Source organism: Hyla sarda, chromosome 2 (genome assembly GCF_029499605.1).
Source record: "Hyla sarda isolate aHylSar1 chromosome 2, aHylSar1.hap1, whole genome shotgun sequence".
NCBI classification, from domain to species: domain Eukaryota; kingdom Metazoa; phylum Chordata; class Amphibia; order Anura; family Hylidae; genus Hyla; species Hyla sarda.
In genome coordinates this window covers 510,711,548-510,739,097 of record NC_079190.1, presented here as the reverse complement: position 1 = coordinate 510,739,097, position 27,550 = coordinate 510,711,548, and the positions used below count along the sequence as shown (strand labels likewise).

The following is a 27,550-nucleotide window of genomic DNA, read 5'->3' as shown; positions in this document are numbered from 1 at the left end:
TCCGGCCTCCGACTCCTGCGCAAATCCACAATTATCCCCAGTGACGCCGCCGTAATTGAAGGCTCCTGTGATCAATGCTCCCGCCATTTCCAGCCCGCTGTTATCTACAAGGAAACATGTGTTTGTCTCCAATGGATATTGGAGAAAGTCGATTGGGCCACGACGTCTGTCCTCCGATAGATGGTCGTCCAGCTAAGAGATGGGACGCGGCTCTATAACATCCGGAACAACACACAGAACGTTCTACAATGAATACCTGTCACCGCTTAGCTGTAATGTCCTTATATAGGGGCAGTATTATAGTAGTTACATTCTTGTATATAGGGGGGCAGTATTATAGTAGTTATATTCTTGTATATAGGAGCAGTATTATAGTAGTTATATTCTTGTATATAGGAGCAGTATTATAGTAGTTATATTCTTGTGTATAGGAGCAGTATTATAGTAGTTATATTCTTGTATATAGGAGCAGTATTATAGTAGTTATATTCTTGTATATAGGAGACAGTATTATAGTAGTTATATTCTTACATATAGGAGGCAGTATTATAGTAGTTATATTCTTGTATATAGGAGCAGCATTATAGTAGTTATATTCTTGTGTATAGGAGCAGTATTATAGTAGTTATATTCTTGTATATAGGAGCAGTATTATAGTAGTTATATTCTTGTATATAGGAGCAGTGTTACAGTAGTTATATTCTTGTATATAGGAGGAGTATTATAGTAGTTATATTCTTGTATGTAGGAGCAGTATTATAGTAGTTATATTCTTGTATATAGGAGCAGTATTATAGTAGTTATATTCTTGTATATAGGAGGAGTATTATAGTAGTTATATTCTTGTATATAGGAGCAGTATTATAGTAGTTATATTCGTGTATATAGGAGCAGTATTATAGTAGTTATATTCGTGTATATAGGAGCAGTATTATAGTAGATATATTCTTGTATATAGGAGCAGTATTATAGTAGTTATATTCTTGTATATAGGAGGCAGTATTATAGTAGTTATATTCTTGTATATAGGGGGCAGTATTACAGTTGTTATATTCTTGTATATAGGAGCAGTATTATAGTAGTTATATTCTTGTATATAGGAGCAGTATTATAGTAGTTATATTCTTGTATATAGGAGCAGTATTATAGTAGTTATATTCTTGTATATAGGAGCAGTATTATAGTAGTTATATTCTTGTATATAGGAGCAGTATTATAGTAGTTATATTCTTGTATATAGGAGCAGTATTATAGTAGTTATATTCTTGTATATAGGAGCAGTATTATAGAAGTTATATTCTTGTATATAGGAGTAGTATTATAGTAGATATATTCTTGTATATAGGGGCAGTATTATAGTAGTTATATTCTTGTATATAGGGGGCAGTATTATAGTAGTTATATTCTTGTATATAGGAGCAGTATTATAGTAGTTATATTCTTGTATATAGGAGCAGTATTATAGAAGTTATATTCTTGTATATAGGAGTAGTATTATAGTAGATATATTCTTGTATATAGGGGCAGTATTATAGTAGTTATATTCTTGTATATAGGGGGCAGTATTATAGTAATTATACTCTTGTATATAGGAGCAGTATTATAGTAGTTATATTTCTGTATATAGGAGCAGTATTATAGTAATGAAGTAGAGTAAATGAATGAAGTCGCACTCACCCGAATTTATCTTCAGCAACTCAGATTCTTTTATTCCAACAAGTTGAGCAGTAGAATAGGAAAATTACAATTCGATGGCGGGGAGCGAGAGCCGGCAATCTTTCAGATGTGGGGCACACCACCTTGGCAAGAAGAAGCGTCTGCAGGTGACGTGAAACTAGTTGCTCTCGCTCCCCGCCATGGAATTGTAATTTTCCTATTCTACTGCTCCACTTGTTGAAATAAAAGAATCAGAGTTGCTGAAGATACATTCGGGTGAGTGCGACTTCATTCATTTACTCTGCACCCACGAATACAGCTACTTGCAGTGTGTACCAGTGTAATTGGAGCTCTTAAAGGGATAGCGTCATATGAGCAGTGCCTGATCTCTGTCCATTCCTTTCTTCTTGTTCTATTGCAGTATTATAGTGGTTGAAAACAGAAACATAGAACCATTCCTAGAATCTGGTTGTAGAAATGTATAAAAGCCCCTTATAGAGAGATGAGGACCAATCAAACAAGATGGAAGCAATGACCATAACTCTACTGACAGCTTTGAGCGCCTAGTGGTGCCCGTCCTGCTGTGACTGGTCTATGGCTGTTATTGACCTCTCTATAATAGCACCAGGGCTGTAGCTGTCAGACCCAGACCCAGACCCAGACACAGACACAGGCTTTAGCCCCATTAGCCCCCCAATAGCAACGGCCCAATAAAATGCTAGGCCTCCAAGACAGACATCCCATTAGAACACAAGGGGTGGATGTGGACAGGAGGGGCTTACAGGTTGCTTTGGGGGCCATCCCCTTGAACCCTTTGCCCCTGTGTGTTTGCGTTTTGTCCGATCGTTTATAAACTTTTGTTTTCTGACAGTTTTAATATCAGCAACAATGTGTCTGCGGCAGCGACTATGAAGCCGAACGCCGGCCCGGGAGAGCCATAGAGCTGGTTATTTATGGGCAGCCATGTTCTCCTAGTTCATATTAAATACTGTCTCACGGAGCTCCAGTGTCTGCACCGCACATACATCTCAGCGCCCGCGACTCTCAGTTACTTCTCAGTTTTAGGAAATGTTTCCCCAGTGATGAGTTAATAATTGGGAACATTAATTATTCTATATATTGTTCTTCACTCCAAGTCCTTGTCCCATAAAGAAAACGGCACAAACATCTTCTATCTTTCTATCTATCTATCTCTCTATCTCATATCTATCTATCTATCTAATACTTAAATATCTCATATCTATCTCTCTATCTATCTATCTATCTATCTATCTATCTAATACTTATATATCTCATATCTATCTATCTATCTAATATTTATCTATCTCATATCTATCTATCTAATACTTATATATCTCATATCTATCTATCTATCTATCTATCTAATATTTATCTATCTCATATCTATCTATATATCTATCTATCTATCTATCTATCTCATATCTATCTATCTAATACTTATCTATCTCATATCTATCTATCTATCTATCTATCTATCTATCTATCTATCTATCTATCTCATATCTATCTATCTATTTCATATCTATCTATCTATCTATCTATCTATCTATCTATCCCCTATCCATCTATCTATCTCATATCTATCTATTTATTTAACTAACTATCTCATATATATCTATCTATTTCATATCTATCTATCTCATATCTTTATATTTATTTATTTATCTATCTATCTCCTATCTATCTATCTATCTATCTCATATCTATCTATTTATTTATCTATCTATCTGTCTATCATTAATGTATCCCATATCTATATATCTATTGCATACCTGCAATCTGTGAGTCTGTCTCCATTAGTGTAACCCTTTCCTTGCTGTCCTGCTGTTTCATTATTCTCTGCTCACATAGGACCATGTAAAGTCAGTGCATTAATACCCCCTTCCCTCTTCAAATGCCATTTATAGCACTGTACTTCATAAATCATCCTCTAAGCACACTGCAGCCTGTTCAGTGCAGTGTACTTTAATTAACACTATGTCATGGCAAAACAGAGAGGAATATTTGCTGCGCTCTGATTATCCAGGGAGTAAGTAACTGTGTTAGTACTGCTTGCAAACAATCCAGCTCTGGTCCCTTCCACTAAAATGTAGAGAATCAGGAATAGATGTGTATTGATGAAGGGACTCTCAGGGGCTCAATAACAGCAGTAAAAGCCCATAAATCCCTTTGTCACCATTCTGGTTAATCTAATAAAACTTAAAGGATTTTAAAATCTTTTGAAATATTTTTTCTATTTAAGTAGGATTTTTTCTTTATTTCTAGTGGATAAAAGACAGGAAGCTGATATCTGCTGACTTCATGCAAAGTCATTGTGCATGCAGAAGAAAAGTATTCACACACCAAACACAAGGATTCGCATAACTGTTTGTCATTTGATAGCTGATCAAGACCTGCAAAAATAACAACAAAGTTCTAGGCCAGTGTTTCCCAATTAGGGTGCCTCCAGATGTTGCATAACTACATCTCCCAGCATGCTGGGAGTTGTAGTTTTGCAACGGCTTGAGGCAGACTGTTTAGAAACCCCTATAATAAACAATGTATGATCAGGGAAGCTGAATGCTATTAAAGCAAAGTGTTCAGCTTCCTATACACATCTAATACCAGTGTTTTCCAACCAGGGTGCCCCTAGCTGTTGCAAAACTAAAACTCCCACCATGCCCGGACAGCCAATGGCTTTCTGGGAGTTGCAGTTTTGTAACAGCTAGGGGCACCCTGGTTGGAAAACACTATAATACACAATGTATGATCAGGGAAGCTGAATGCTATGAAAGCAAAGTGTTCAGCTTCCTAAACATATCTAATACCAGTGTTTCCCAACCAGGGTTGCCCTAGGCTATTGCTAAACAACAAATGCCAGCATTCTCAGACAGCCAGAAACTGTTTGGGCATGCTGGGAGTTGTAGTTTTCCAACAGCTGGAGGCACACTGGTTGAAAAACGTTCCCACTGGGAAGCTGAATGCTATGAAAGCAAAGTGTTCAGCTTCCTAAACAAATCTAATACCAGTGTTTTCCATCAAGGGTGCATCTAGCTGTTGCAAAACTACAACTCCCAGCATGCTCGGACAGATTGATAGGTCGCTCCCTATACCAGGGAGTTGTAGTTTTGCAACAGCTGGAGGCACACTGGTTGGAAAACACTATAATACAGAATGTATGGTCTGGGAAGCTGAATGCTATGAAAGCAATGTGTTTAGCTTCCTAAACACATCTAATACAGTGTTTTCCATCAAGGGTGCCTCTAGCTGTTGAAAAACTACAACTTTCAGCATGCCCAGACAGCCGTTGGCTGTCCGGGCATGCTGGAGTTGCAGTTTTGCAACAGTTAGAGGCACACTGGTTGGAAAACATTCCCACTGAGAAGCTGAATGCTATGAAAGCAAACTGTTCAGCTTCCTATACACTTCTAATACCAGTGTTTCCCAACCAGTGTGTCTCCAGCTGTTGAAAAACTACAACTTCCAGCATACCCGGACAGATTGATACCAGGAATTGCGCATGCTGGGAGTTGTAGTTTGGCAAAAGCTGGAGCCACACTGGTTGGAAATCACTATAATACAGAATGTATGGTCTGGGAAGCTAAATGCTATAAAAGCAAAGTGTTCAGCTTCCTAAACACATCTAATACCAGTGTTTTCCATCAAGGGTGCCTCTAGCTGTTGCAAAACTACAACTCCCAGCATGCCCTGACAGATTGATAGGTCGCTCCCTATACCAGGGATTGGGCATGCTTGGAGTTGTAGTTTTGCGACAGCTGGAGCCACACTGGTTGGAAAACACTATAATACAGAATGTATGGTCTGGGAAGCTGAATGCTCTGAAAGCAATGTGTTCAGCTTCCTAAACACATCTAATACCAGTGTTTTCAATCAAGGGTGCCTCTAGCTGTTGCAAAACTACAACTCCCAGCATGCCCTGACAGATCGATAGGTCGCTCCCTATACCAGGGATTGGGCATGCTTGGAGTTGTAGTTTTGCAACAGCTGGAGCCAAACTGGTTGGAAAACACTATAATACACAATGTATGGTCTGGGAAGCTGAATGCTCTGAAAACAAAGTGTTCAGCTTCCTAAACACATCTAATACCAGTGTTTTCCATCAAGGGCGCCTCTAGTTGTTGCAAAACTACAACTCTCAGCATGCCCGGACAGCCGTTGGCTGTCCGGGCATGCTGGAGTTGTAGTTTTGCAACAGCTGGAGGCACATTGGTTAGGAAACACTGTCCTAGAACTTCATCAGGATCCAGCACAGATCATTCCTCTATGTGACTGTGTGTATTCTGCTATAGTACCGACACACAGGGGTCCAGCCTATATAATGCTCCACTGTAACAGGTGAGCGGGGTTCTTCCAGTCACTTCATAGCGCGGCTCATAATGAATAAGGGCCCGGGAGCAGATTCCAAATACTTGAGAGAAATGAATAATGAGTTATCTTGTGGCACTTGAAGCATCAGGCAATAGAACATGTCTGAGTAAATGGAAGACGCTTCCCTCACATAATGCCATGACTTGTAAATGAATCACCGTGTCAATGTAACCGCGCGCGGCATTACTCACCCAATAAAGACAAATGGAATTGTTCTGGAATGTAGATTACACACCCCGCCATTGCCTCATGTGAGCGGGTCGTTACAGTGTATCGGCCTCTGCGTCACCTGCTACACCAGAGTAGAGCTAAAGGATGAAACTGATGTATATGGGAAGATAGTGAGTGCTGCACTCACCAGCAGAATAGTGAGCGCAGCTCTGGAGTATAATACAGAATATAACTCAGGATCAGTACAGGATAAGTAATGTAATGTATGTACACAGTGACCCCACCAGCAGAATAGTGAGTACAGCTCTGGAGTATAATACAGGATATAACTCAGGATCAGTACAGGATAAGTAATGTGATGTATGTACACAGTGACCCCACCAGCAGAATAGTGAGTACAGCTCTGGAGTATAATACAGGATATAACTCAGGATCAGTACAGGATAAGTAATGTAATGTATGTACACAGTGACCCCACCAGCAGAATAGTGAGTACAGCTCTGGAGTATAATACAGGATATAACTCAGGATCAGTACAGGATAAGTAATGTAATGTATGTACACAGTGACCCCACCAGCAGAACAGTGAGTACAGCTCTGGAGTATAATACAGGATATAACTCAGGATCAGTACAGGATAAGTAATGTAATGTATGTACACAGTGACCCCACCAGCAGAACAGTGAGTACAGCTCTGGAGTATAATACAGGATATAACTCAGGATCAGTACAGGATAAGTAATGTGATGTATGTACACAGTGACCCCACCAGCAGAATAGTGAGTACAGCTCTGGAGTATAATACAGGATATAACTCAGGATCAGTACAGGATAAGTAATGTGATGTATGTACACAGTGACCTCACCAACAGAATAGTGAGCGCAGCTCTGGAGTATAATACAGAATATAACTCAGGATCAGTACAGGATAAGTAATGTAATGTATGTACACAGTGACCTCACCAGCAGAATAGTGAGTACAGCTCTGGGGTATAATACAGGGTATAACTCAGGATCAGTACAGGATAAGTAATGTAATGTATGTACACCGTGATCTCACCAGCAGAATAGTGAGTACAGCTCTGGAGTATAATACAGGATATAACTCAGGATCAGTACAGGATAAGTAATATAATGTATGTACACAGTGACCTCACCAGCAGAATAGTGAGTACAGCTCTGGAGTATAATACAGGATATAACTCAGGATCAGTACAGGATAAGTAATGTAATGTATGTACACAGTGATCTCACCAGCAGAATAGTGAGTACAGCTCTGGAGTATAATACAGGATATAACTCAGGATCAGTACAGGATAAGTAATGTAATGTATGTACACAGTGACCCCACCAGCAGAATAGTGAGTACAGCTCTGGAGTATAATACAGGATATAACTCAGGATCAGTACAGGATAAGTAATGTGATGTATGTACACAGTGACCTCACCAGCAGAATAGTGAGCGCAGCTCTGGAGTATAATACAGAATATAACTCAGGATCAGTACAGGATAAGTAATGTAATGTATGTACACAGTGACCTCACCAGCAGAATAGTGAGTACAGCTCTGGGGTATAATACAGGGTATAACTCAGGATCAGTACAGGATAAGTAATGTAATGTATGTACACCGTGATCTCACCAGCAGAATAGTGAGTACAGCTCTGGAGTATAATACAGGATATAACTCAGGATCAGTACAGGATAAGTAATATAATGTATGTACACAGTGACCTCACCAGCAGAATAGTGAGTACAGCTCTGGAGTATAATACAGGATATAACTCAGGATCAGTACAGGATAAGTAATGTAATGTATATATATATACACAGTGATCTCACCAGCAGAATAGTGAGTACAGCTCTGGATAATAATACAGGATATAACTCAGGATCAGTACAGGATAAGTAATATAATGTATGTACACAGTAACCTCACCAGCAGAATAGTGAGTACAGCTCTGGAGTATAATACAGGATATAACTCAGGATCAGTACAGGATAAGTAATGTAATGTATGTGCACAGTGACCTCACCAGCAGAATAGTGAGTACAGCTCTGGAGTATAATACAGGATATAACTCAGGATCAGTATAGGATAAGTAATGTAATGTATGTACACAGTGACCTCACCAGCAGAATAGTGAGTACAGCTCTGGAGTATAATACAGGATATAACTCAGGATCAGTGCAGGATAAGTAATGTAATGTATGTACACAGTGACCTCACCAGCAGAATAGTGAGTACAGCTCTGGAGCAGAATCATTGGGTAAGGGGGTGGTATTGTTATATAGGAGGACCCCCACCTTCTTCCTCTTATAAATCTGTTCTTTTTTCTTCTTTCAAACCATCTGTGTTTGGTTATGATAATGTCTGTTGGCAGTGAAAGAGTTAACCGGAGTTTTTTCCTCTTTTGTGGGTTCGGTACCTTTCGTTGCGTACGGTTTTAATACATATAAATTATTTACATAATGAATCAACTATTAATTTCTCAGCCTATTACTGAGCCGCCATGTACAATGCAATGTCACATCCGCTCACTGTACGCCTGAGTGCACATACATACATAAGATGTGAAGGTGCCCGAGCGTGCCCACATCTAATCCCCTGCGCCCCCCTCATCTCAGCTGCCAGCTCTCTACACTGCAGAGGGGATTGTTTCATTGCCAGAAAGCACCAAGCAGAGCATTGTTCCCTATACAGTACGTATCCCTAGATACGGGGGGGCTGTTTGGTGGGATCCCCATGCTGCGGAGCTGCTGTATTCGTGTCTGGCTGCCTGTGAAACTCTATGATAAGGGAAGTTATTTTCCTAACAATAGATAATCTATAATAGAACTGTACATATTAGCCAGGACAAGCAGAGCTGCAGTATAAAGCATGGGGGCAGCTTGTTTTAGACTACAACAAATCAGAGGCATTAAAAGGGGTACTCCACCCCTAGACAAAGGTTAAGGGATAAGATGTCTAGGGTCAAAGTACACCTTTAAGATGTCGATCTCGGCTGCGGGACCCCAGACATCCGGTGCACGGAGCGAACTTCGCTCCCTGTCAGATGACTGGCGATGCGGGGCGGAGGCTCGTGACGTCACGGCCACACCCCGCTTGTGACATCACGGCCACGCCCCCTCAATGCAAGTTTATGGGAGGGAGCGTGACGGCCGTCATGCCCCCTCCCATAGACTTGCATTGAGGGGGCGGACATGACTGTGATGTCATAAGACTCCAGCACAGCACCCAATGCTCTAAACGAACGCCGGATGCAGCAGGGAGATTCCTCAGCGGCAGGACCCCCCCGCGGTCAGACATCTTATCTCCTATGCTTTGGATAGGGGATAAGATGTCTAGGGGCGAAGTACCCCTTTAATTGTAGCTTCTGGGCCCTGATGCAAAATCTGCAACAGGGCCCCATGTGCCTATTATAATACAGGTCTCTCATGGGGCAGATGTGCCTTGGGGCCCCTTTGGGCACCAGACCCCCGGTGAGTCTGCTACCTCTGCACCCCTTATAGTTATGTCCCTGCTTATAATTAGGGAGAATAAGAACAACGAGATAGATGTGAGGTGGACCCTCAATAGCAGTTAAAGGGGTACTCCCCTGGAAAACATTTCATTTTTTAATCAACTGGTGCCAGAAAGTTAAACAGATTTGTAAATTACTTCTATTAAAAAATCTTAATCCTTTATATAAAATATATTTGATATATATATATATATATATATATATATATATATATATATATATATCTTTTTTTTAATATATATATATATATATTTTTTTTTATATATGTAATATATATATATATATATATTATATATATAATATATATATATATATATTTTTTATATATATATATTTTATATATGTATATTTAATATATATATATATATATATATATATATATATATATATATATATATTTAATAAAATAAAAAAAAAACAACCAGGCATCTTTTATACATATCTTTATTCTGCAAACTTTTCATAGGATTTAGGCTTTCGGAGTCTCCCGGCTGTAACAGAGTTAAAAGGAAAATATGGAAGGAATTTTTCAAAGGGAACGTTGGCGAATGTGAACGCCGAGTGGAGAAGACAGATAGTTGTAGCTAATCTGGGGCCAGTACTGTATGCCATGGCGCGGTGCCATCCTATTAGTGAGTAGCACTTTGTGCCTCTTACAGAATAGCTACTTACTAACACATGATCGCATTCCAAGAACAAACAGAAAAAATACCGCCACCCCCCTTCCCGAAGCCCCCCCGTACCCACCACCACCACCACCACCTCGCTAACAAACAAATCAAATCCCTTTCATTGGTGTCCAGAAGACTTGGAGCCGGCGGGCACTTGAAATGACACAAATCTGCCAGATACATATTTCCCAAGGATGGCAGAAAAATGGCCTCTTCAATAACATGTGCGCGCCGGTCCAGGAGAGCGTGCCAGGAAAACACAGCGCATTCATAAAAAGCGCTTGAAATCAATTATGGCGGAAAACAACGCTGATTGTTCTTGTCAAAAGGCCCCTCAGGACGGAGCGATAACCTCTCACCGCGAGAGCCGCATCCGCGCAATATACAATCACGCTGCGGAGAGGGTTCAGCTGCACCGCGCAGAGCACGGGAGAAGGCTCGCCGCAGCTTTATACGCTACCTGCGAAGCGGAGGCCGCTGATTCCGCCAGCTGACGGCGACAGATATACGACCTGTAGAGAAACAGAGGAACTTTCTATTGATTTGGAGGGAGAAAAAGAATACAGCCTTGTACAGTGGTCTCTCAAGTTACAATATTAATTGGTTCCGGGACGACCATTGTATGTTGGGACCATTGTATGTTGGGACCAGTGTATTTTGAAACCATTGTATGCTGAGTCCATAACTCTATGGAAACCTGGTAATTGGTTCTGAAGCCACCAAAATGTCACCAAAAATAGGAAAAAGTGAAAATTAAAGAAAAATAAGTAGATAACTAATATAGATAAAGCAAATCCTTACATATAAAAGTAAGAAAGATCTGCTGGGAGCTGTAAATCACTGTCTATGTCAGTGTTTCCCAAGCAGGGAGCCTCCAGCTGTTGCAAAACTACAACTCCCAGCATGCCCGGACAGCCAAAGGCTGTCCGGGCATGCTGGGAGTTGTAGTTTTGCAACAGCTGGGGGCACCCTGCTTGGGAAACACTGGTCTATGTTGAGGACAGGATCTTCATCGGGGTCCTGTACAGTACACAGTGTCCTAAAAAAGTAACATGGAGCCGCCCTCACCTGGTGTTCAAAGGAGCAGGTAACCCTGGGACAGGTAAAGTGTACAGAACATGTAATACCTCCTTGTACTGTAGGGGGCGCCAACAGACACCAGTCAGTGCATACACGTCAGTAATACAGGTAAGGTGTACAGAACATGTCATACCTCCCTGTACTGTAGGGGGCGCTACCAGACACCAGTCAGTGCATGCACTTCAGCAATACAGGTAAAGAGTAATACAGAACATGTAATACCTCCCTGTACTGTAGGGGGCGCTACCAGACACCAGTCAGTGCATGCACTTCAGTAATACAGGTAAAGAGTACAGAACATGTAATACCTCCCTGTACTGTAGAGGACGCTACCAGACACCAGTCAGTGTATGCACTTCAGTAATACAGGTAAAGAGTACAGTACATGTAATACCTCCTTGTACTGTAGGGGGCGCTACCAGACATCAGTCAGTGCATGCACTTCAGTAATACAGGTAAAGAGTACAGAACATGTAATACCTCCCTGTACTGTAGGGGGCGCTACCAGACACCAGTCAGTGCATACACTTCAGTAATACAGGTAAAGAGTACAGAACATGTAATACCTCCCTGTACTGTAGGGGGTCGCTACCAGACACCAGTCAGTGCATGCACTTCAGTAATACAGGTAAAGAGTAATACAGAACATGTAATACCTCCCTGTACTGTAGGGGGCGCTACAAGACACCAGTCACTGCATACGCTTCAGTAATACAGGTAAAGAGTACAGAACATGTAATATCTCCCTGTACTGTAGAGGGCGCTACCAGACACCAGTCAGTGCATACACTTCAGTAATACAGGTAAGAGTACAGAACATGTAATACCTCCCTGTACTGTAGCAGGCGCTACCAGACATCAGTCAGTGCATGCACTTCAGTAATACAGGTAAAGTGTACAAAACATGTAATACCTCCCTGTACCTTAGGGGGCGCTACCAGACACCAGTCAGTACATACACTTCAGTAATACAGGTAAAGAGTACAGAAAATGTAATACCTCCCTGTACTGTAGGGGGCGCTACCAGACACCAGTCAGTGCATGCACTTCAGCAATACAGGTAAAGAGTAATACAGAACATGTAATACCTCCCTGTACTGTAGGGGGTGCTGCCAGACACCAGTCAGTGCATACACTTCAGTAATACAGGTAAAGAGTACAGAACATGTAATATCTCCCTGTACTGTAGAGGACGCTACCAGACACCAGTCAGTGCATGCACTTCAGTAATACAGGTAAAGAGTACAGAACATGTAATACCTCCTTGTACTGTAGGGGGCGCTACCAGACATCAGTCAGTGCATGCACTTCAGTAATACAGGTAAAGAGTACAGAACATGTAATACCTCCCTGTACTGTAGAGGGTGCTACCAGACTCCAGTCAGTGCATACACTTCAGTAATACAGGTAAAGAGTACAGAACATGTAATACCTCCCTGTACTGTAGGGGGCGCTACCAGACACCAGTCAGTGCATACACTTCAGTAATACAGGTAAAGAGTACAGAACATGTAATACCTCCCTGTACTGTAGGGGTCGCTACCAGACACCAGTCAGTGCATGCACTTCAGTAATACAGGTAAAGAGTAATACAGAACATGTAATACCTCCCTGTACTGTAGGGGGCACTACCAGACACCAGTCACTGCATATGCTTCAGTAATACAGGTGTTTTACAAGTGAATGGCCATTTTCATTGGTCGGTACTTCCGGCCAAACAAAAACAAAAAACATTGACAAGCAAAAAATATTTGTAACTTTGTTGCATTTCTGGGTGGATCATTTGGGAGATCTGCTCAGAAATGCATTGCTATCTATGGGGACAGCATTGCAGTCTGTGCGGTCCTAGTGCCGCCAGCTCGATCTCCGGCAGAACTTCTGCTCAGAATTGCGGAATTCCGCCTCAAATGAAAGACCAATAGACTTCTATGGGATTCCGCACTTCTCCACATGCTGAATTTCCGCACCAATTCCAAACAAAATCTGCACAAGCCAGAGACCACCCAAGGAAGCGGAAGCAGAATTGGTGCGGAATTTCTGCCTGTGTGAATAGAACCTTACACATTCGCTGGCCTGGCGGATGTAGTGTAGTGACAGCGATGCGCACTCGGGGGGTCACTGTATATATATGGTATGTCGGGGCCATCGTAGGTCGGGGGGTCACTGTATATATATGGTATGTCGGGGCCATCGTAGGTCGGGGGGTCACTGTATATATATGGTATGTCGGGGCCATCGTAGGTCGGGGGTCACTGTATATATATGGTATGTCGGGGCCATCGTAGGTCGGGGGGTCACTGTATATATATGGTATGTCGGGGCCATCGTAGGTCGGGGGGTCACTGTATATATATGGTATGTCGGGGCCATCATAGGTCGGGGGGTCACTGTATATATATATGGTATGTCGGGGCCATCGTAGGTTGGGGGGTCACTGTATATATATGGTATGTCGGGGCCATCGTAGGTCGGGGGGTCACTGTATATATATGGTATGTAGGGGCCATCGTAGGTCGGGGGGGTCACTGTATATATATGGTATGTCGGGGCCATCGTAGGTCGGGGGGTCACTGTATATATATGGTATGTCGGGGCCATCATAGGTCGGGGGGTCACTGTATATATATGGTATGTCGGGGCCATCATAGGTCGGGGGGTCACTGTATAAATATATGGTATATCGGGGCCATCGTAGGTTGGGGGGTCACTGTATATATATGGTATGTCGGGGCCATCGTAGGTCGGGGGGTCACTGTATATATATGGTATGTCGGGGCCATCGTAGGTCGGGGGATCGCTGTATATATATGGTATGTCGGGGCCATCGTAGGTCGGGGGGTCACTGTATATATATGGTATGTCGGGGCCATCGTAGGTCGGGGGGTCGCTGTATATATATGGTATGTCGGGGCCATCGTAGGTCGGGGGGTCGCTGTATATATATGGAATGTCGGGGCCATCGTAGGTCGGGGGGTCACTGTATATATATGGTATGTCGGGGCCATCGTAGGTCGGGGGGTCACTGTATATATATGGTATGTCGGGGCCATCGTAGGTCGGGGGGTCACTGTATATATTTGGTATGTCGGGGCCATCGTAGGTCGGGGGGTCGCTGTATATATATGGAATGTCGGGGCCATCGTAGGTCGGGGGGTCACTGTATATATATGGTATGTTGGGGCCATCGTAGGTCGGGGGGTCCCTTTGTTGTCTGTTTCCACTTGTATTGAATAGAAACAATGTAACTGTATCCTTTTAGGTGTAAACATTTTTATTTCTAAATATTCCACAATGTTATTTCTCTGGTCCTTGTTATCATCTTCATGTTATGGCTTCTTACATGACACCAGAGGTGCAGTGATAGGACTCGTCTCCGCAGCGCTATATGGCGGGTGTATGAGGGCCTGACATTTCTGTGATAAATCTCGTCAGCTCTTAAAGGTTTTCTTCATATCAAGCTAGAGGACAGAATGGGGTCCCCCCCCCCTCTGTGGATAACCAATAGGACGGGCCCCGGTAAGGTGAGATGTGTCCTACTTTCAAAGTTCACCGTCTCAGTCAGGGGCCCAATAATTATGACTGACTTGGATGAGCAGCATCTGCCGCGAGACGCCCATAAATTATTCACGAAGGCCTCATAGATTTCTCGCTTATCATAACAATCCGACCGGCTGCTATTTAAACTGTTTTGCTCTATTTCACAGAAAAAAATAAATAAATAACAAATAAAATATAAATAAAAAAATCTCTTTTTCTCTGAACATAAAAATGAATTTGGAGCTTGGTCAGGAAGAGGTGAACGTCCGCGCGCCGGGGAAGCGTCCGTCACCGAGGAAACATGATGTTCTCCTCATCGCCGGCCATTTTCTGAAGTGTCCATCAATTATTGGTGAAAGAAAACGCACGGATGGGTTTTAGGTTTTATTCTTTTTTTTTCATATCACTTGTTGCCAACGGTCGGTGGAGGAGGGAGAGAAACTAAACAGAAAAGTCTTTAAAAGTCAATGACGGAAACTTTCTTCTACGGATGAGTCCTCAGCAGAGTCAACGAAACCCCAAAGAGCGAGGAAAAACGACAAAGATGGTAATAATGTTATATAATGTTCAGGCTGCGACTACTTGTCCTCCTGCCTGAGCAAACGATACAAATGGAATATATATGTATACAAATACATACAAATACATAAAAAGACATAAAATACATAAAGAATGTAGACTGGCCCCGCGCTGCACAGACCAAGAGACAGGTGAGAACTGCACCAAGAAAAACAGATAATGGGCTCCTAAGTAAACTTAGCACCAGGGGCCCCTCCTATTTATACATTGGTGTCATCTGATGTTGCATTTGGGGTCCCTCAAACATCTACTGTATCTATTTATCTGTCTATAAATCAGTATAATGTATAGATGGGGGATCTATTGGTACAGCAAGCAGCGAGGCCTAGTACTGCCCTACAACCAATCGGCACAACAAAAAGGTTAAATGTTGTGAGTGCTATCTATCTATATATCTATCTATGTATTTATCTATCTATCTATCTATCTATATATCTATATAGTAGAAGGAGAGCAGCACACAAGAAAAAGAAAAATCGGTGCACGCAGAGTCCAGACCCGGGTCAGGGATCCATATGTAAGCAGAAATTGGAAATATCCGCAGCACACTAAGTAGTAAAATTCAAACAAGTTTTATTCCATCACAGTGGGGGTGTCCAGAACAACGTTTCAACCAGCTCCCTGGTCTTTTTCAAGCTTGAAAAAGACCAGGGAGCTGGTTGAAACGTTGTTCTGGACACCCCCACTGTGATGGAATAAAACTTGTTTGAATTTTACTACTTAGTGTGCTGCGGATATTTCCAATTTCTATCTATATATCTATCTATGTATCTATCTATCTATCTCATATCTATCTATCTATCTCATATCTATCTATCTATCTCATATATCTATCTATCTCCTATCTATCTATCTCCTATCTATCTATCTCATATCTATCTATCTCATATATCTATCTCATATATCTATCTATCTCATATCTATCTATCTCATATCTATCTCATATCTATCTATCTCATATCTATCTATCTATCTCATAGCTATCTATCCATCTCATATCTATCTATCTCATATCTATCTATCTATCTATCTCATATCTATCCATCTCATATCTATCTATCTCATATCTATCTATCTCATATCTATCTATTTCATATCTATCTACTTAATATCTATCTATCTATCTATCTATCTATCTAGTTCTCCAGAGAATAGCAGCACACAAAAAATTGTGAAAAAAAACGTGGATTTATTTCATCATTCCAGTGTAAAAAACAGGAGAGCAACGTTTCCGCGGCCTCTCGCCGCCATTATCAAGCCCGTATCTATCTATCTATCTTTCGTTCTTTCTTCCTCCCCGTATCCTTAGTTCTTTATCTCTCCAGCAATCGCTTGCCCCCCCGTGCAGATTTTTCCGGTGACCCTGGATAATATTGTGCACATGGCGCGGCTGTCAGCGTATGATTCATTGCAGAATTACGTCTTCCATTAGTGTAATTCCCTCCTCTGTTTACCGGGACATGTATGAGGACAAACACCTTGAACCGTAAATCCTGCTCTTGCATCCCATGAATTGATAACTATATAATGTTCTCATCTCTATTTCGGATAATAAATCAGGCTGATCCAGGATTGTGGGCCGGGATTCACCAATTAGGAACGTTCCCTTCTCATTGTCCGGATGTTCTAGATTCACCAGAACACAACAGATATCAGTCTTGTTGTTTGCTTGATCTCCTAGTAAGGCCATGTTCACTTGGGGAACTTTCCGTGCTTCCGCCCAGATTCCGTCCTGCCAAGCTGGAGGCGGATTTTCGGAAGTTTTGCGGGTTCCACCTGGAATGTTCACAACATTTCTGCTGAATTTATGCAGGAATTCTCGTGCTCACAAAGATTCCAGATGCAATTGACTTCAATTGGATTGACAAGTTCAATCTTTTCTTAAAATCTGGAATGCAGAAATTCCGCATCAGAAAATCTGCCGTGTGAATGGAATGGTGGAAATTCCATTGACCCCAATGTTAACTTCATGCAGCAGAATTTCCGAACTGAATTTTTCTGCTGGATTCTGCACAGAAATTCTGCCATGTAAACATACGCTTAGGTTATGTTGGCATGACGGAAAGTCTGCTATTCCGGCTATTCAGGAAGCTGAACACATTGCTTTCATAGCATTCAGCTTCCCAGATCATACATTGTGTATTATAGTGTTTTTCAACCAATCTGCCTTCAACTGTTGCTAAACTACAACTCCCAGCATGCCAGGACAGCTGTTGGCTGCTGGAGTTGTAGTTTTGCAATAGCTGGAGGTACACTGGATGGGACACACTGTACTAGTGGTGGGAAGAGGACATTGCAACCTAAATCATGTCATAAACCTAATTTTCCCTACTAACATGTATCTATATTTGTCGTAAGTCCATTTTGGCTGATACAGAGTTCCATATCCCCTGCATAAGCCATAAAGTTCCTAATAAAATTATCACTGCCTCCAGTCACCACTAGGAGGAGCTTAAGAGCTTACAGGATACTGTGTTTGCATTGAACTTAAAGGGGTACTCCGGTGGAATTTTTTTTTTTTTATATCAACTGGTGCCAGAAAGTTAAAAAGATTTGTAAATAACTTATATTAAAAAAATCTTAATCCTTCCGGTACTTATCAACTACTGTATACTACAGAGGAAGTTGAGTTTTTCTTTTCTGTCTGACCACAGTGCTCTCTGCTGACACCTCTGTCCATGTCAGGAACTGTTTAGAGCAGGAGAGGTTTGCTATGGGGATTTTTTCCTACTCTGGACAGTTCCTGAAATGGACAGAGGTGTCAGCAGAGAGCACTGTGGTCAGACAGAAAAGAACTACTCAACTTCCTGTGGAGCATACTGCAGCTGATAAGTACTGGAAGGATTAAGATTTTTTAATAGAAGTCATTTACAAATCTGTGTAACTTTCTGGAGCCAGTTGATTTGAAAAAAGAAAAAAAAAATTCCACCGGAGTACCCCTTTAAAGACAAAGCAGTCTGCAGTAAGCTCCTAAGCTCCCCCTAATGGTGGCTTGGGGGAAGATTGAATTTTGCCACTAAAATCTTTAACTATGCAGGGGATTTGGAGCTTTATATTAAAAAAAGAGCTGTGACTTCTATAAAGAAATATATAGAAGATAATCTGTGGAGAATGATGGGTCTATTTAGACTGAAAATTGGAACGACATAAGCTTTTTAAAGTAAATTTGGAAAAAAAATTGAACAGCACAAATTCAGAGCACGAGAAAAATCAGCAAAAGGCGTCCGGAGCTCATATCTTACGACTGAATGGCACAAAAAGCAAAATGCTGAAAATGTCATAAAGCGCATTAGTGCTCACCCACAGGTTCATTTCATTACCATCTGATCTTGTGATATTAAAGAATTCTGGGCTTATTACCGCCAGTGTCACGGATGGAGATTAACGCCAAGGATAAATAATCGCCAGGAACCCTGAAAAGTGCGCCGTTCACTTATTTACTAGATTAAGTTCACTTTCTTAATTTTCTACGATGCTTTAGAAAATCTTTCTCCGTGACATGTTCTTAAAGGAATACTCCAGGCAAAATAGATGCACTTTTATGCCTAGTGAGGCTCCTAGGGGGCGGGGCAGAATAGAGGGAGACAAAGGACACCAATGAGAGAATTCCTTCATCAAGCTCCACCCCCTCAGAGCCAGGTTGTTACAAATTGCTGAATGGTAGTAACATTCTTTGCATGTAAGATATTAACCCCTTAAGGACGCAGGACGTAAATGTACGTCCTGGTGAGGTGGTACTTAACACACCAGGACGTACATTTACGTCCTGTGCATAACCGCGGGCATCGGAGCGATGCCCGTGTCATGCGAGGCTGATCCCGGCTGCTGATCGCAGCCAGGGACCCGCCGGCAATGGCCGACGCCCGCGGGATCCGCCATTAACCCCTCAGGTGCCGGGATCAATACAGATCCCGGCATCTGCGGCAGTTCGCGATTTAAATGAACGATCGGATCGCCCGCAGCGCTGCTGCGGGGATCCGATCATTCATAACGCCGCACGGAGGTCCCCTCTCCTTCCTCCTTCCGGCTCCCGGCGTCTCCTGCTCTGGTCTGAGATCGAGCAGACCAGAGCAGCAGATCACCGATAATACTGATCTGTTCTATGTCCTATACATAGAACAGATCAGTATTAGCAATCATGGTATTGCTATGAATAGTCCCCTATGGGGACTATTCAAGTGTAAAAAAAAATGTAAAAAAATGTAAAAGTAAAAGTAAAAAAAAAGTGAAAAATCCCCTCCCCCAATAAAAAAGTAAAACGTCCGTTTTTTCCTATTTTACCCCCAAAAAGCGTAAAAAACATTTTTTATAGACATATTTGGTATCGCCGCGTGCGTAAATGTCCGACCTATTAAAATAAAATGTTAATGATCCCGTACGGTGAACGGCGTGAACGAAAAAAAAAAAAAGTCAAAAATTCCTACTTTTTTAATACATTTTATTAAAAAAAATTATAAAAAATGCATTAAAAGTTTTTTATATGCAAATGTGGTATAAAAAAAAGTAAAGATCATGGCGCAAAAAATGAGCCCCCATACCGCCACTTATACGGAAAAATAAAAAAGTTAGAGGTCATCAAAATAAAGGGATTATAAACGTACTAATTTGGTTAAAAAGTTTGTGATTTTTTTTAAGCGCAACAATAATATAAAAGTATATAATAATGGGTATCATTTTAATCGTATTGACCCTCAGAATAAAGAACACACGTCATTTTTACCATAAATTGTACGGCGTGAAAACGAAACCTTCCAAAATTAGCAAAATTGCGTTTTTCGTTTTAATTTCCCCACAAAAATAGTGTTTTTTGGTTGCGCCATACATTTTATGATATAATGAGTGATGTCATTACAAAGGACAACTGGTCGCGCAAAAAACAAGCCCTAATACTAGTCTGTGGATGAAAATATAAAAGAGTTATGATTTTTAGAAGGCGAGGAGGAAAAAATGAAAACGTAAAAATTAAGGCCAAAATGGGCTGAGTCCTTCAGGGGTTAAAGGGGTATTCCAGGAAAAAACTTTTTTTATATATATCAACTGGCTCCAGAAAGTTAAACAGATTTGTAAATTACTTCTATTAAAAAATCTGAATCCTTTCAGTACTTATGAGCTGCTGAAGTTGGGTTGTGCTCTCTGATGACACGTGTCTCGGGAACTGCCCAGTTTAGAAGCAAATCCCCATAGTAAACCTCTTCTACTCTGTGCAGTTCCCGAGACAAGCAGAGATGTCAGCAGAGAGCACTGTTGCCAGACAGAAATCAACAACTCAACTTCAGCAGCTGATAATTATTGAAAGGATTAAGATTTTTTAATAGAAGTAATTTACAAATCTGTTTAACTTTCTGGAGCCAGTTGATATATATATAAAAAAAAAAAAAGTTTTTCCCTGCAATACCCCTTTAACACCCCTCCCTTATTACTGAACTGGTTGGTTAGTGGATGCTGTACGCTTTTACTACTTTTAGTAATTTTTTTTCCTGGAGTGCTCCTTTAAAGTAAATTAAATAACAAATGCTTCCTTTGGAGCAGTATATCCCAATCAGGGTCCATAGAACTCAGTTAAATAGTACCTCTCGTAATCTTAAAAAATGTTATAATGCCCCATCATGATAAACCACCCCCGGCCTTTATTTTTATTATTTTTTAGTTATCTACCTTGATATTGCTCTGTATCTTCTGCTCAGTCTCAATCAGATTCACAGACTTGGAAGGGGCGTTCCCCAGCAGGCGTGACATCATCTGAAGCCATACAGGGAAGAACTTCCTCCCTCACTCTGCTACACACAGCCCAGAGCAGTTCAGTGTGAGATGAACTATGATTGGCTAAGGCTGCACACACACCCCTCAGATCTCCAGGCTGCATTTCCTGATTTTGGACTTCTGCCAGAACAGCAGGAGTCCAAAGTCTGTGCAAGAGATGGGGGGGGGGGGGGGGGGATGTGCTATGCACAAGTAGGGAGACACCAAGTGGCAGCTTTTTTAAACACAAAGAAAACAAAGAAAACTTCATTTTCTTTTTCTTTTCTTAAAACAAAATACATTAGAAAGATTTTTTATTAACCATAAGGAGTGTAATAGCAAAAAATATGTTTTAACGAGAGATTTTCGGCCAGATGATAAAATTGGGAGTTTCTAAGTAAAGGGGTCATACACATTTAATATCTGTCAGCTATATGTGTGTGTGTATATATATATATATATATATATATATATATATATGCATGCTCGGCTCAGATGAGGGTGCACACATTCTCAATCAATGATTTATCTTTCCTTAGAACAAACTGGATTGGACAAGATAAGACTAAAGATGCCCAATCCTTTTTTTTTTTTGTCCAGCCAAACACCTAATAAACATTAGACCAGTTTTTACCAACCAGTGTGCCTCCAGCTGTTGCAAAACTACAACTCCCAGCATACCCGGACAGCCTTTGGCTGTCCGGGTATGCTGGGAGTTGTAGTTTTGGAACAGCCGGAAGCACACTAGTTGGGAAACACTACCTTAGACTGCCAGCTTGTCCTACTGAAATTGACTGGTTTAGCAAATGTTTATTTAAAGGGGTACTCCAGCACCAACATTGTCCCCCCTAGAGATTGCTGAACGCTTTACTCTGCTATCTCAGGCGGCTCCATAGAGAATGTATAGAGCAGCAGTGCGCAAGTTTGTTTTGCTGCTCCATTCAGTTTGGCCCCTTGATCCTGTGGATAGGGGACATCTTTTGTGGGTGGCGGAATACCCCCTTAATGTGTATCAACACCATAGATGTAGAGATAAGGAACAAGGTTAGGGCTACAGCAACATCACTCCTCTGTAGACCTGCAGAAGTGGTGGTACCATCCACAATGTAACTTTTGGGGTACCCCAATACATTCCTTATATCTATAGGGGGAGACGTAATGCTTCAATGTGATATGAGGCATTAAAGGGGTACACCATTGGAAAACATTTTTTTTTTAATCAACTGGTGCCAGAAAGTAAAACAGATTTGTAAATGACTTCTATTAAAAAAAATCTTAACCCTTCCAGTACTTATCAGCTGCTGCATGATCCACAGGAAGTTCTTTTCTGTTTGAATTAACTTTCTGTCTGACCACAGTGCTCTCTGCTGACACCTCTGTCCATTTTAGGAATTGTCCGGAGCAGGATAAGTTTGCTATGGGGATTTGCTCCTACTCTGGACAGTTCCAAAAATGGACAGAGGTGTCAGCAGAGAGCACTGTGGTCAGACAGAAAGACAATTCAAAAATAAAAGAACTTTCTGTGGCTCATACAGAAGCTGATAAGTACTGGAAGGATAAAGGGGTTATCCAGGAAAAAACTTTATATATATATATATATATATATATATATATATATATATATATATATATATATATATATATCAACTGGCTCCAGAAAGTTTCACAGATTTGTAAATTACTTCTCTTAAAAAATCTTAATCATTTCAGTACTTATGAGCTGCTGAAGTTGAGTTGTTCTTTTCTGTCTAAGTGCTCTCTGATGACACGTGTCTCGGGAACCGTCCAGTTTAGAAGCAAATCCCCATAGCAAACCCCTTCTAAACTGGGCGTTCCCCGAAACATGCGTCATCAGAGTGCATTTAGATAGAAAAGAACAACCTTAACTTCAGTAGCTCATAAGTACTGAAAGGATAAAGATTTTTTTTAATAGAAGTAATTTACAAATCTGTTTAACTTTCTGGAGCCAGTTGATATATATAAAAAAAGTTTTTTCCTGGAATACCCCTTTAAGATTTTTTATAGAATTTATTTACAAATCTGTTTAACTTTCTAGCAACAGTTGACTAAAAAAAATAAAAATAAAATTCCAGTGGAGTATCCCTTTAAATGCATAGGTATCGCCCCTATGAAAGATCAGAATTCTAGGCAACTATTACATGTTATAACATTGAGAAACATTGAAAATTACAATAAAACAATGTAGTTACATGAGAGCAATAGCGTGCAAGTTGTGTGTCGTGCGTTTAGTCCCGCACAATCGTGCACCACTGGATACCGTACACCAGACCATAGACACCAAGCCAAACACAGTTCAGGTCCATGTGCCCCACAGAACTAAATCCATAGTATGTCTCCATGTCATGTCCAAGGGCAATAAAGCAATACCAATATTGTACTGAGCCATTCAGACAAAACACATCTGTAACTCTTTCAAGAAGACATTTGTGAATCCTTAAAGTGTACCCGACAGTGGGAAAACAAGGGTGTAAATAAGCACACCACTAGATAGGGCTAGTTGCGAGGATTTCAGGCATACCTTTTATATCTTCATAGTCCTTTCCACCGCCAAGATAGAAGCCTCTTATTCTGTTATGCAAATGAGGCTCAAGTGCCGAGGGGGCGTTTCCCAGCACAGCAAGAGCCCAGGTGAGACCAGCCCATGTCCTGTTTTATCCAGTCTAAGCTGTCAGTCAAATGGCATAAGAAGTATGCAATAAAGAAGACATGGGCTAGACTTAGGTGGGATGTTTTTGTGTTGGGGAACATCCACTGGGCACTTGAGCCTCATTTGCATAATAGAAGAAAAGGCTTATATCTCGGCGATGGAAAGGACTATGGCCATAAGAAAGGTATGCCTGTAATCTTGACGACCAGTCCTATCTCACCATATGCTTATTTACACCTAGGCTTTGCAGTTGACAGATCCACTTTAAAGGGGTGTATCTTGATTGTAAAGGGAAAGGTTATGCAACTTTGTGTGTTCAAGATCTCTGCTTGACGTCAGTGGATGGAATCATTCTTACATCTATATAGAACTGTATTTCCCAAGTAGTCTGCCTCCAGCTGTTGCAAAACTACAATTCCCAGCATGCTCGGACAGACGAAGGCTTTTCCCCAGATTTGGATATTGAAGGTAAAAAGGGTGAGGCATGCAGCGGTCCTTCAGCGGTGGATCCGCAGCATAAAATACACTGTAGGTCCGCTCGTGTGAATGTACCCTTACAGTAGAGAAGGGACAAGGCACTCATCTGTAGACCTGCAGAAGTGTTGGGACCATCCACAATGTAACTTTTGGGGTGACCCTAATATATTCATATTTCCCATAGGGTGTGACTCAATACTTCAGCTATAAAGTCCCTTGATGTGATAAGAAGCATTAATGTGAGCAAATATCTTCTCCTATAGGAGATTGGTATTCTAGGCATCTTTTACATGGTACAAAATTGAGAAACATTGAGAACTACAAGAAGTAATGAAGTCACATGACTTGTGAATGAGTTCAGTCCTGCACCATCGGGCACCACTGGACACCATACAGTTCTAGACTCATTTACTGACGGCAAGCAGAGGTCCTAGAATAGCCAAGAACCCAAACACAGAGTATTGAAGAGTTGCAGAACATAATACGGTTATTTACACAAAGCCAGAAAATCCCTTTAAATTTTCCCCTTACAACAAACTTCTTAAAGGGATTTCTTCCTCTGGCCTTTGGCTTCTCCATGTTGGACAGTTATATGAAGACGTATATGGGGCAGCGCCTACCTGTTGGGTTCAGATGCCTCCAGGTGATGATGGGGTCTGGGCGCCCATTGGCGATGCACACCAGAGTCACGTTGCTGCCTTCGTTCACAGTAATGTCTGCCGAGATGTTGGAGATCTTTGGTGGAACTGGCAATGAAAAGGACAATAGAAAACGTTAGAGTCATTTATAGAAGTCACATCCCATACATTGGATGTAGTTTGTTTTGAATGTAACAAAAGTATAAAGTGGTTAGAAGAAATCCTCATGTACACGGCCGTACAATACGGTAGGGTTCTTACTGTATCCTGGTGGGCCTCTGGCGTCACCGGGAGATGTAACTGGACCAGTCATTCCAAATATTTCTAAGTTTGTGGCCCGTTTCATGCGGTGCCATATTATGGAGGTATAAGGAGAATATCTGTATGGAGGCGTCACACAGCTATATATTGAGTGCTACAACTCCATATTACAGAATAGCGGGGGCCTCATGGCCAACATGACGTCTCGGTGTTCATAGCGCTGCTGAATAGCTGTAGCCTTAGAACCCTGATCACATGACTGTTTTGAGTGCAATTTTTCTTTATAAGAAAAGCTAAGCCAGAAATGTGCAGAAGTGCAATTCAAATTTTACTTTTTTTTAGATCATAAACTTCTTAGATCCCCTTTCAGATTTTGGCTAAAAAAAAAATGAAATAAATAAATTGCAATAATAAACAATAAAAAGTGCAATATCTAATATGGGACAGAGACAAAAACTGTGGCGCCATGTGCCCATAATCTGTTTATAGAACACACCCCCTACCTATGGCAGCTGAGACACAATTAGTATTTATCATCCCCTTTAGCAGACCCCAGAGTAAACCCTAGAACAGCCCTTTATACAGGCTCCAGACCAAACCCCTTGTATACAGACCCCAGAGCAGAACTTTATACAGTTTTCAGACCCTTCTGTATACAGACTCCAGACCAAACCCCCTATATACAGACCCCTTACCAGATCTTTATACAGGCTCCAGACCAGACTATACTCTTCTATACAGACTACAGATTTTTATGCAGACTCCCAGCCAAACCCCCCATGTGCAGACCTCATACCAGACAGACTCCAGACCAAACCCTCTGTATACAAACCCCAGACCTTTATACAGGCTCCAGACATTTCTGTACGAAGACTCCAGACCAAACCTCCTGTATGCAGACCCAAGATCAGGCCTTTGTACAGACCCCAGCAAAACAATTCTATATGCACACTTCAGACCAGACGCTTCTGAATATAGACTCCAGACCAGACACTTCTATATGCACACTCCAGACCAGACACTTCTATATGCACACTTCAGACTAGACCCTTCTATATGCACAGACCAGACCCTTCTATATGCACACTCCAGACCATTCTATATGCACACTCCAGACCAGACCCTTCTATATGCACACTCCAGACTAGACCCTTCTATATGCACACTCCAGACCAAACACTTCTATATGCACACTCCAGACCAGACCCTTCTATATGCACACTCCAGACCAGACCCTTCTATATGCACACTCCAGACTAGACCCTTCTATATGCACACTCCAGACCTGACACTTCTATATGCACACTCCAGACCAGACCCTTCTATATGCACACTCCAGACCAGACCCTTCTATATGCACTCTCCAGACCAGACACTTCTATATGCACACTCCAGACCAGACCCTTCTATATGCACACTCTAGACCAGACCCTTCTATATGCACACTCCAGACCAGACCCTTCTATATGCACACTCCAGACCAGACCCTTCTATATGCACACGCCAGTCCAGACCCTTCTATATGCACACTCCAGACCAGACACTTCTATATGCACACTCCAGACCAGACACTTCTATATGCACACTCCAGACCAGACACTTCTATATGCACACTCCAGACCAGACCCTTCTATATGCATACTTCAGACCAGACACTTCCATTTGCACACTCCCTACCAGACACTTCTATATGCACACTCCAGACCAGACACTTCTATATGCACACTCCAGACCAGACCCTTCAGTAAACAGACCTCAGACCAGATACTTCTGTAAACAGACCCTTCTGCATACAGACTCCAGACCAGACCTTTCTGTGTACAGACTCTAGACCACACACTTTTATATACACACTGCACACCAGTCCCTTCTGTATACACTGTAGACCAGACACTTTTGTATACAGACCCCAGATTGTTCCATGTACAGACTCCACACCAGACCCTTCTGTATACATGTTCCAGACCAGACCCTTCTCTATACAAGCTCCACACCAGACCCTTCGGTATACATGTTCCAGACCAGACCCTTCTGTATACAGACTCCACACCAGACCCTTCTGTATACATGCTCCAGACCAGACCCTTCTGTATACAGACTCCACACCAGACCCTTCTGTATACACACTCCAAACCAAACCCTTCTCTATACAAACTCCAC

The 27,550-nt window shown here is 41.6% G+C and overlaps 1 protein-coding gene across 3 annotated transcripts in view; it reads right to left on the bottom strand.

Annotated features, from left to right (window-relative positions):
• The window catches only part of LSAMP (limbic system associated membrane protein), an 838,713-nt gene that overhangs the window by 254,825 nt on the left and 556,338 nt on the right, over window positions 1-27,550 (bottom strand). For all 3 annotated transcript variants that reach the window (XM_056559912.1, XM_056559913.1, XM_056559915.1), the window contains exon 3: window positions 25,112-25,237. In XM_056559912.1, coding sequence (XP_056415887.1) covers window positions 25,112-25,237 — 126 coding nt within the window. The remainder of the gene's footprint in view (window positions 1-25,111; window positions 25,238-27,550) is intronic.